Source organism: Lepeophtheirus salmonis, chromosome 10 (genome assembly GCF_016086655.4).
Source record: "Lepeophtheirus salmonis chromosome 10, UVic_Lsal_1.4, whole genome shotgun sequence".
NCBI classification, from domain to species: Eukaryota; Metazoa; Arthropoda; class Copepoda; order Siphonostomatoida; family Caligidae; genus Lepeophtheirus; species Lepeophtheirus salmonis.
Window position 1 is genome coordinate 8,203,311 of NC_052140.2, and position 12,634 is coordinate 8,215,944.

Genomic DNA, 12,634 nt, shown 5'->3' on the forward strand with positions numbered 1-12,634 from the left:
CAGGACTGGAAGCGGCCCAGAAGTCAATAAATGCTCCTTGCAGGAATTATGTATCTTCAAGGGCGTATGGCTGGAATCAACGCCTTAGGGCCACACATAGTTGTTCTCAGGATAGATAACCTTCAGCAAGGGCAAACTTTTCCACCTCAGGACCTTATAGTAGACCTCCTCCCGATTTACTCATTGGGCTTGAAGAACAAGGGATCCATTTTCTTTCCATCTGAAGCCACAACTCCCAAAAACCTTGTTTGGGTCGAATGTTTTGTCTTGAAGGTGCCCTGGACTTCCTCAGGTGATGCTACTATAAATCTGTCGTTTCTGCGGTTCAGAACCTGGTCGACTGTGAAGCTCTTCTTGTATGAGAAGATCTTCACAGTCGATGGATGACTCTTCAAGTCATTAATGACTTTTTTTTGCATCTCTCAAGCCTTAAGGCCTTCATATGTCGGTGAGGAGATGTCTTGGAGGCCTGAAAAAGCTATTAAGGCCAAGATCATCATGCTACTCTCCTGATGGTGATCTCGTCCACGTTGAATTCGTTAACCAAGCGGCACATTGATGCTGTTGGATCCTTTAAAAAAGGTCAATGTTGATTTATGTTTGGTCAATTTAGTTTTTAATATTTATGAAGGAATTTTAATAAGAAAAGGTGTTAGGCTGGGTTGTAAATTGATAACAATAATATTCCAGGGAAAAATTGAATCGCTTATGCTTTTAAGTCTGTAAATTAATCAATTATTTTGAATATGAAGCATCTATAAACTTGTTTTAATCCCTTTACATCTATATTATTTAATATATTATAAGTTATGAATTGATGAGCAATTCATTTTCTTTCCCTAATATTATTGTAATTTCTACTTTTGTGACCCTTCGAAGTGCTAATTAACCGAATAACTCGAAAAAGTTGAGATCCTTCTCTTCTTCCTCCGTCAATATATTCTTACGCTTGACCATGGAACGCTCACGCCTTTTTATTCATTCCGGCATGAGTCTGACGCATATAAAAAAGGAACAAAATTCAATTAAGAAAAAGAAGAGGTGGTAAAGTTTTAACAACTATTATTCATTATTTTAAATAAATTAAGGAATTATTGACAACTATCGTAATATCACAACAAACTATCGTAATATCACAACAAGACACAACCTACATATATATTATTGGGAAGTAAGTTAAACAATTTTTTTATTTTACCAACAAGATTTTACACTGCCGTGCGTGCAACCTTTTCAAATTAATTTATTCATTAATTTTTTTAAACAAATTCTTGGTCATAATATTGAAAACTTGACAACAAATGCTAAAAAATAAATCTTTAAAAATATGTCCATTAGAACAATTTTGATTAATTAGAATTTTTTGAAAAACCACCATTCATGGTAAATGCTGATGACAATTTGCTTAAATGACTTAGGGAAGGAAGAGTCAAACCATCCTGAGATAATTGACGATATAAAGCTGGGCTGGTGTTATGCCATAACAGAGAAGTAGCTAATAATACAGGAGAGTATTGCTTCTGTTTCGGTGTAGAGTTTATCAAAGCAAGTTGCTCTCTTATGAAAATCAACTTTTTCCGTTTGTGAGAGTCTATATCCGACGGATATAGATTTTCAACGATACTCTCAACTTCATTGATTAAGTGATTAATCATATCTTTCATTGGAGGAAATGGAATACTCTTCATATGAGAGAGGATGTTCTGGAGAAGGCTTACCGAGGTGATCTTTCTATTCGTTGTGAGGTGATTCACGCAGCTCCGATCTAGGTTGACGTTCTTGTAGTATAAATTAAATGTCAAATCACTATTTATCATCACTGAGAATTCGATTTCGACAAAATCAGAACACAGCTCAGATAGACAGTAAAACTGAATTGAATCCTCCGTCTTCCTCCAATGAACATTCGTCGGGAATTTTTCATCTCCACACTTAAGACACAAATCACTAAAGTCAATAACGGAATCTTTAAGGAATAATGATTGTTGAGCTTCAACGATATCTTCATTTTCCTTAGAAATCCTTGCTGATGAGGTAGCTCTCGATGTAGGCCGTTGACTTTTGACAGATGATAAGTATTTCGGAAGATTAGGGAAAATACTAGGCACTGCACCGGGTTTCAAATAACGTTTTTGAAGCTTATTATCTCCAACCCCATAAGATCGATATTTCCTCTTGTGGTCTGCGCTCTCATATACAAAGTCATCCTCGTGAAAATGGAGAGAACAGACCCTTGAATACTTGGAAGGTGCCCAAGTCCCATTGCTGTCCCGTGGAATGGCTCTAAGCCAGGCACCTTTTGAGGATTCATCCAGTGGAAAAGAATGGAGCGATAACCTTGCTATGGGTGGCTTTCCATCATATCCGGAGGTGCACTTAGGAACACAGCACTTATTAGGCATGATCTGAAATATATAGCTAAATTATTAATCCCATATCCACAAATGCTACAGGATATTTTACTTACTGTGCTCAAAAGTAGATCGTAGACAAGATAGAAAAGCCCATAATCACAAGTAATTCACAAGCTTTATTTAAATAAGCAAATATTATATTAATTAACTTAGATTGTTGTCAGCAACGCACGTTTTAATTATGATGAACAAATCTGTATTAAGTATATAGTAAATACGCTGCTGAGTATGAAAACACGAGGGAAAAATAATAGCCTCATAACGGAAATTTTCTTTTATTTTTTTCAACGCGTGAGCGTTCCAGTTATTCTAATTTTCCATGGCTTGACGTACCAAAGGTATTTCTTATTTTTTGAAAGGTTGGAATAATTGAATTCGAATGTTCCGCTGTCTCCAATTTCGAGATAGAAAGAGAAAGGGTGACTGTAAAAGGAACTGTCATCTTTGTCATTGTCAACATGGCCCAAGAGATCACTCTACTTATACTTATAATGTGTCCTAGAAGCCATACTACTAAAAAAAAATGTTAAAGATTTGTATGATTTAGATAAAAAGAATTATATGTATAATGATCAGAATAGAGAAAATAAATATTTAATGTTTTTGATTGAGTAGCACATACTTCTTTATTAATATCAAGAAATGGGCAGCTATTACATCTGTCCTTTTTGCACTTTTTGAGCCCCACATATAACCTGGTAGGCCTATCACTTGGCAGTTCCGGAACTTTGGCCTTACAAATCATAGCTTTGAGATATCCTGGTTGTTTAAATGCAACAATTGGTGGAAATAGGAAGATTTGTTTCATTGTGGGGTCCTTCACTAAATTATTCCTGTGTTTCTGAATAATCTGTGAAACACTTGGTAACTGTGGGTAAAATTTGATGGGAAATACAACTCGATTACATTCCACTTTGACACTGGGTTTGAGTGCTTCTTCTCCTCTTCAGACAGTCTTCAACAACTCTTACAGAGTCACTTCTACTCATCAACATCTCCTTCATTTCCACCATCCTTTGCTTTCTTTGTTCAGAGTCACTGAATATCCTAACAATTCTGAGGGCCAGATTGTAAGAGATGTTTTTAGTGACACGAGTAGGATGTAAGTAAGAAGGAAGCAAATACTGAACTCTGTAATATTCTTTCCTCTAAAGATCAGTAATCAACTTGCCTTTTTTGATGGAGATAGTAGTCTGAAGGAAAGTTGTGGATTTGTTCTGGAAGTCATATGACCAAGTGAATTTTATTGTGGGGTGAAGTTCATTGATCTTCTGCATGAAGGTCTTGAATTCTTCCTCTGGACCAATCAATATCAAGAAGATGTCATCTGCTAACTGATAAATGCTGTAGGAATTGATTTATCTTTTCCTGTATTCTTTGTCTTCTTCAAATCATTTCATTCACCCTTCATGGGGTATGTTGGAATAAAGGCGAGTAACAACCACTGCCACTGGGAAGTAGTTCACCTCTGTTGATTTCTTCTAAGTCTCTTAAGAAGTGTGGAGTGTCTTTGACACAGCATGGGATATCCTTTACTATATCTCTAGTAGAATTATCCATAAGCATAATCATGTTCTCAGCGATAGAGTTGTTCCCACTAATGATCGATCCTGAAGGGGGAACTTTTGTCTTTATTACTTTGTCAACCTTGTGGAGAAGGTAAAACCCGCCTTGGTTCTCTTCTTTACAACTTTGATATCTTCTTTGGAAATGCCATCAGTGACTCCAATTTCCTTTAAGCCTTGAGATATCCTTTACTTAGTGTTTCTCAGTCCTTTCTCATTAATCTTTTGTAGTAGATTGTGTTGACCAGATGCTCCTTTGCTAACTCAATATAGTCCTCAAAGTCCGTGGGGACCCCTTATCAGCAGGCTTATGAATATCACTCTTTCTCTTTGGAGCTTGATCAGTTGTGTCAAGGCTTCTTTTATATAACAATAGATATAACAAAAATGTTTATATCCAAACGAATAAAAATTTTATAAAAGACTCAGATATGGATATGTTCAGATTTATTTTAGAAACTTTAATTAGAGAAATAACAAGAATCATAAATAATAATTGGGAGCTTCCGATCAGGATTCCCTATCACCTTCAGCTATTACTCCAAACCTCTTGATTCATGGTCGTCAAAAAGGTGTAATAAACACTCCAAACAAGGACGTCTGCAGGATTAAATATATATATATATTTATTTTTTTTTTTGGGGGAAATTTGAAAACTTAAATTTCAAATATTAAATTTTTGGAAAACAATTTCAAAATTCACAACTTTACACAAACAATGAAATTATTTAGAAAAATTTTCAACTAAAAATCTAAAATTCCTTAATTTGGGGAAGGCTACAGCCCCTCCAAGCAACCCCCTGCGGATACCCATCCCAAATGAATCAATATTGTCCACGTTACCCTACGGTAACATGTGTTTGTCAAGGAAAAAATTGCTGTTTTTAGACAAGATGGGGACAAGAATATTTAAATGAATTAAGTAATCGCAGAAAATAGTTGAAGTCTTATACCAACTCAATCAAAAATGGTGATACAGTAATCCTAAAACTTGAATCATTAGAGAAAAATTCATGAAAGTTACCAAGGATTACTGAAGTACATAAAAACCAAGGCAAGGTTGAAAATTGAGTAGGATATGCGAAGATACAGGGACAGAAAATATCGTATTCGGACGAACCCATCATTTTCTGGGGTGTCTGTTGGAATCCGAGTCCTTTGCATATCTAGTCTATTGGCAAGCCTGATTATATACACCTGTTTTAAGTGAACTTTCACGTGAATCAGAATAGGGTATTTTTGTGTTAGCGAGATATCGCCGTGCTCCTAATGAAAATAGAACAATAGGGGAGACTACATCACAAAAATAACACGATATTATAGGTCGGTGTTAGCTAGTCTTCCTTGTTTTTAGATTGAATTGTTTATTTTTCTCTTAACCACTCTTTCCCTAGAGTCCTTTATTTTTTCCCAACAAAAAGCAAGGCATGTGTTTCTGTTATTTTTATTACTATACTCGTAATTCATTCGAGATATAGAATTCTTTGCCGATACATACATGTGTTTAATTATTGTCTAGTGTTTTGTTATAGATTAAGTAATTCAGTCCATTAATCTCATTATCCTTGATCACTGAGTGAGGCCTAAATCCAAACAGCAAGGGCTAATTAGAGCTATTCGCATTAGTATTCTTTTTTTTTATTATTTCAGAAATAAATACTTGTTAGGATTCCGGGATGCCACCAAAGAAGTTTAGGTTAGTTGTCAAAAAGCGTGCTTCGAAAAGGAAGACTCTAGTTATTATTTACTATTCGCCGTTAGTTTGTGAGCCGACTGAGACTGTTATAGAGTGTTATGTATTTAATATCTCCTTACATGTTTTTATCTTCTTCGTCTATGTATTATAAGTACTGTGTTTTTACGTGTTATAAATAGTATCGTCTTTTGTAAATATATTAGAGTATAGTTAGAATACACATGATCTAGTGTTACATTATTCCTCCACGTGAATTCTTCTCCTCATTTCTCTCGGTCATCCTGGATCTCTCCACCTTATAAATAAGTTTGTGTCTCTCCCTCGTCAAGACGCAACATAGAGTCAACGGAACGTGATCCTCTGGGTGATGATTTTGAGGATGACTCATGGTTTGGTAGAGAGACTAGGTCATCCAAAAAAGATTCTTAAATAAGTTTCGACTGACTCATCCTCATTTGGATGGTAATGTGGAATAATTTCAGAATCTATATCAGTTGTGACTATGGACTGATTCACAATGATAACGAAGAGCTTTTGAAACATTATTTTTCAATAGAATATCACTGAATTTAGGCCTACTATTTTGTTGGCTTAATTTTATTATTTGTTATAATTGGTCAATAATTGCAATATATTTTTCATAATCATTATGCCAAATGTATAGTATGGTGTATTACAAGAATAGATCAACCACATATACATATAAAGTCTCTAGGCTTCTCATTCATAAAAATGTTTACCTTTCCAAAAGACATAAATCAGAGGAAGTTGTGGATCAATGCCATAAAAACTTGCTAATTGCAATCCAACCAAAAGCTCAAGAGTTTGTCAAGTATTATAAACAAGATTTTTTTACTTGTGATGGATGTAAAAATTAAATTATTGGGTTATTTTAAAATGATGTCACAGGAGTATATATTCTAATTCTTTGACCTTGTTCCCTTTAAGCTCTTTTTTGAGAATACTGTTTATGAAGAAGTATTCAGAGGACGTTAGAGTTGCCAAGAGGAATTCACCTATTCTTCCCGTTGCCTAAGTCTTCCTGTTCCTTCGGAAATAGTTCCTAGATAAGTTTCGACTGACTCATCCTCATTTAAATGGCTATGTGAAATAGTTTCAGTCCTCAGAATCTGTCACTTTTGTGACTAAGGACTGATTCACGAAGATAACGAAGAGTTCACATCGTTTTGGATCAGGATTTTTCAAGAGAATATAACTGAGAATAGTCCACTCATGAATTACTCCTTAACATGTATTAACGGATGATTAACTTAAATAGATTTCTCTGCATAACAGTAACTTCGAGGAGCTTCGAGGAAAGTGACCAATATTTCTTCACAGGAAAGTCAAGATAATTTTTTGATTAAGGAATTATTACTTTTTATTAGTGATGGGAATATACCCTTTTGCTATAAATTTCTATGGATTACAATTGATGAAATGAGTCACCTTACTTTATTTATCTATTGTATTTAATGTAAATAATATTTATAGTGATGTGTCGAGTTTTTAGATGGCTAATATTTTTTTATTTTTTTCATATTCATCCTTAAAAAGGGAAAATTGATTTTAAAAATTAGTATATGATCGAATACTAATAAATATTAAAATTTTAATACTAGAGGAATAGGGCTTGTGTTTAAGCTTAGATCTTAAAGGATATGCCAAATGAATTAGTAGCTAGCAGATTGAAGATCAAATTTGACCATTCAGATTTATATCAAATAGCCGCCCCTTCCTCCTGCATTTAGAAATGTTTATTTATTAATTATCATTCATCTATATTAATGCAGATAAATTTTCTAACCTAAAAATTTATGTTTTGTCGTATGTCTATTGGTTTGAGGAGGAATTTTGAGTGTGTGCTTAATTAACCACGTAATTCCAAGCAATGTCGATTACTCCCGCTTGTCTAAAAAAAAAAAACAAAGATTACTTATCAAACGAACGAAAATTAAGAGTACAAATTGGACAAAAATCAACTGTTTCAACATAAATGTGGAAAACATAAATTCTAAATTTCACAGAGAAAGGAAGTCAGTCTTGGAAGATTTACATGATATAATCGGCTCGAAAAAGACAAACAAAGAATCCCAAATAATAATGCATAAGAATCGAAATCGCAAATTAAACATTACTTTCGCGATACCGATTCCAGAAAAAACATCGGATCTCCGATTAATCGTCCCATTATTACTTTTTATCTCCTAAATAAAAGCACCAACCGATAACCTTCTATTAACTATTAATGTGAATATTTAATACATATATGATGATATGAAGATGGTCCTTTTAAATTTATTTTTGTCTATTGAAGTCTGTTTCAACTTATTGATTTAGCCTATATTTTTTTTTTAAAGTTGTAATTGGAATTATTTATTTTAAAATTCATGGGTTGTGGCTAATTTCAAATTTATTGAGGGTGAGAATAATATCAACGTTATTTTTGGTTTCCGTACTATGTATACGATTTCATAATGAACTACATCAGAAGAGTGATAATGACGATTCCTACAGTTCTTCAAATATTCTATTAGAAATGGGTAGTACCATTTTTGGAACCTAAGATTGAGAGTGACAATGAGAGTTTAAATCATAACAATATTTCAATAATGGAAATAATAAATGGCCGATATTTATATTATACAGGGACTGCTTTACTTATTACTTTGTTTATTTATCAAAAAGAATAATTATGAAATAGCAATGACCAAAGTTGATAATCCTGTATAGAAAAACGCGTGCAATGGGGGAGAGAAAGACCTATGGTATCATTGTTTGAAATACTGGTGTGACTATCAGCTGCCTGCTTTATTATGTTTTTGAGGGTCTAACAAAAGTATTTATTAGCAAAATATTTAATGAAGATATACTACGTATAATTGACTTAGACGTTTTTATCCGTTACAGTAGATTTGAAAACGTTACACTCCATGAAATTGTAATTCATTATGAACCATATTCTGAGATTAATAACTAATAAAACGACAAAGTAGAGTATTTCAAAATATATTTGAAGTTCCAAGTTTAAAAATGAAGGCTTAAATTAAATATAATCTACATACTAAAAATAAACCACCATACATTTATTTTGTATAGATATACAAAATTAAACAATTGTAATCATATAACTAATAATTAAGATCATCAAAAAATATTTTTTCCTCGTTATTTATGCCTATAAAACATACTATTATCATGAAGGATACACACAATTGCTAATTATAATACTACACCCAATGCAACTACCCCCGTTGTTGTGACCATTTAAGCAGTTGTTTTTGCCTTTTATGAGTTTTCTTGGAGCTTATCAACCATAACTAATCCTTAAGTGATATTTATTGACTATGTAATATTGGAAAACCTAATGATCATACCAAAGTCTTTAAGTGAAGAAACTAGTGTCATACAAACTAGTTGCGAACCATCCAAAGCTACTACCCCCATTGTTGTGACCATTTAATGAGTCGTGTGTTATAGTTCTTGATACTTTTAGCTAAAATAGAATCATATTTTATGGTAAGATTTAAAAAAATGAATACGACAAGCCATCGGTTTCTCGTCCGGTAAGTATTCCCAAATTTCTTGGCCCCCATTTCCAGAAATCCAGAGAGAAAGAGACGTTATTTTAGGCATTTTATTCAGTTCTCTATCTACTATCAGTATCTAACATTATATTGATATTGAATAATAAAGGTGGTAATTGATAAAGTTCTTAATAGAAGAATATGTTTATTATTTTAGTCACTGGACAATGATACCATAAGTCTTTCTCTCACCCCCCTCTCCTTGCACGCGTTTTTCTCTACAGGATTATCAACATTGGCAATGACGTATCAAGCGAGAGGAGGGAATCGACAGCTGACAAAAAAATCATGGGGTATTTTTGTGTTAGCGAGTTAATACCGTGAACTAAGGTAACCAACTATTCCATTTTTACCGGTCATATCATGAATTTATAAAAAGATCCCCGGACGAGTTGTAAGAAGAGGATCTGATTTATAAATGGACTTTCTCAAGCTCCGCCTACCGTTTTTGAAAATAAGTGAGACCGGTTAATAACCATAGATGTAAAAAATATGAAAATTGAAGAGGGAGCAAATTTCTATTGTTGCATCTGAAAAGATGTTTTTATTTTCCATAGCTTTTATCATTATTTTTTATTCTTGACGAGAGAACATCGAAGTATAAGTAATCACTAATGCATGAAAGACGAAAAGTAACATTGAGGATTTGTGGAGTTATTTTTTCTTGTTATGATAGATGCTCGCAGCTAATCTAATGAAACGTCATAAAAGCTATGCTGTTCTCCTCCCAAAATTCTTCAAATTTTCTGGATGACCATGTTTATTTTCAGTTTTTTTCGTATAGTGCCCATATAGATAAAATCCATAGAGTGATGATGTGACGAATTAGTTGACGGCGTCCAAAAAGAAGGAACAATTGACCAAAACATTAGAATTGTAATAATTTAGGTTTGGACATATATAAAAAGTTTTAGTCTAGCTATAGATATCATTGGATAATTATTTAGAACCATTTTGAAAAATATTTAGATGTAGGTCAAGAGAAAAAGTGGACGGACAAAAATCAACAGTAACGACATAAATACTAGGCAAATCATTATTATTTACTCATCTCTATTAGGGGTTTGAGTCCTTTAATATCTAATATGCAACTTTTGAGAGGTTAAGAGTCATTTAAAAAAAAAATATTCCGATGAGCAATGTTGAAGATCACATCAATAGCTGTCCATTGGCAATCAACGTTTTGCTAAGAAAACATTGTTTAGTCCACTAATTATTTTGTTCTTTGATTTTTCCTCATGTGAATATCCTCCAAAGAAGATTATACATTTAGGATTTATTAATGATTAGTTGTTATTATAATAATGAATGTATAATTTGTCCACGGGATAATTGTCCTAGAAACACGACTATGCAAACTCAGGGGAATTTTTTGAAATACGGAAAAACTTAAAGGTTCCACCTCTGCAGACGCTTGATATATAATATGATAATAATATTCATATAAAAGTAAATTAACTAATCAAAAAGTACATAATTATTATTTATGTACTTTTTTCGGAATAATAATTTAATTTAGCTTGTATTCAATGAAACACATTCTCAAAACTCTTTGTTTTTATTTTACTTTCTGATTTTTTTGTGTGGATTTAAAGTACTTAACATTGCATAGATATTTAAGTTAAATAATATGTTTAGTGTTACTGGTTGCAATAGTATAGTTTTAATAGTATTTCTATTAACCTTGCCTCTAATTTTTTTTTCATTATCGCCTACAAGTTGGTCTTTAGCTAAAAAACTATTTATTTTTTTGAAAAATACAGGAATAATATATACAAAGGGTCAATCATTTATATTTATAAAATAAAAGACAATATTTTAAAGAGATATTACAGTCAATTAATGGCATTGAATTCAAATTGTTAGGATGAATTAAAATACCCGAGTGTTAAATGTAGTTTAAAAACTCTGTTTTAACTATATTAAAATATTGTCTTCGAAATATAATTTGTTAGTTTTCTAATTCTATAAATGTTGCAGTTAATTTACTTTTAGTACAATGATTCCCAATGACATATTAGAAAAAAAAATGTTGTTACGCCCCAGACATACATAAAAGCGTTCTCGTTTTTCTACATTCAATTTAATTTAGCAATTTTATTTGGAGTATCCGACTTTTTTATGCCTCAAAATTGTAGAGCTTCATTAAACGAGCATGCTAGTGTATGTATGTATACTGTACAAGCCTTGTACTTGGTCTCGAGACTTGCGACTCGAGTTGGACTTGAGTCTATATTTTAAAGACGATCTCACAATCAAAGACTGGAGACTTGACTTGGACTTCATAGCTAAGTCTTGTGACTCGTCTTGGATTCCAAAGCCTAGTATATTGCGGACTCAAATAATCTTTGAAGGCTATGGACTAAAGATATCTGTGGAAAGGATTAGGCACTTACTATAACTCAAGTGTGGACTCATTACATTTTTTGAAATAGGACTTTGAAGACGATCTATCGGATAAAAAAATCCTCCTTTCTACATGTCATGACTTATTAAAAAGAAGCAAATTAAAAAAGATAATGTTCCATCTAGCTTTGTATCCGAAACACACTTCTTAATCTTGCCAAAGGTGACATACGAATTCGGCATATTCTAATTGGAATTATTAAATGCACAAATTGACGTGTTTCACTCCTCTAATCAACTCAACAAGCGCTAGAGCTTACTTTTTATCCTTATCAAAATCATAAAAAGCTTCCAGTGTCAAAGTTGGTGTATTTCGTGAGTTCAAATAAAGTTAGGATTGTTGATGCAATTCATAACGTTACATCATATTTGAAAGTTATTTTTTGGGTAGGAAAACTATAATGTGGAACCAAAAGAGGTGATTACGAAAATTGAGAAATTCCTTTTTTTCTAATTACTCGTATACCAATAAGTTAAATTTTAAGAATTTTGCTCTCTTCACCATAAATAAGGATAGAGAAAGACGAATGATATACAATGAACCTTGTTCATACGTGCTATATGTTTAATAAAATGATATGATGATTTTTAAATTGATTGAATGAATAGCTTACAAACGTCTAATTTCATAGTGAAAAGCTATGTTCTCTCTGTTAATGAGCAAGAAAATAGAAAAATCAAAAGACATAGGGATCCTGGAGCAAATAGAAGAGTGAATAAGCTATCAAATGTATCTTGAATTCATTGTGCTCAATTATTGTATTTAATATTATAGTATTTTATAATATTGATATAAGTAAATGTGCATTTCTGTATTCAGGGTGAAATATTATTTTTAATGCTCAATTTTTTTTTTCTTTGAGATGCATTATTATTTAAACTGGAGTCTTGAACGTATTATTATTGGTTTTCATTGGTTTATATAATGCTAATAAAATGTTTTCTATATTATAAATATAAATGTTT

At 32.4% G+C, this 12,634-nt stretch overlaps 1 protein-coding gene across 1 annotated transcript; it reads right to left on the bottom strand.

Moving 5' to 3' along the window:
* Nucleotides 1-1,133: 1,133 nt before the first annotated feature.
* On the bottom strand, nt 1,134-2,644 carry LOC121125504 (uncharacterized). Its single transcript, XM_040720700.2, has 2 exons — nt 2,468-2,644; nt 1,134-2,405 (listed from the first exon to the last, which is right to left on the bottom strand). Exon 2 carries the CDS (start codon nt 2,400-2,402, stop codon nt 1,350-1,352), a length of 1,053 nt encoding a protein of 350 aa, XP_040576634.1. The 5' UTR covers nt 2,403-2,405; nt 2,468-2,644; the 3' UTR covers nt 1,134-1,349.
* Nucleotides 2,645-12,634: the final 9,990 nt, after the last annotated feature.

Coding starts and splice junctions, on each gene's coding strand:
- LOC121125504 (XM_040720700.2), bottom strand. CDS start 2,402: ATGCCTAATAAGTGCTGTGTTCCTAAGTGCACCTCCGGATATGATGGA.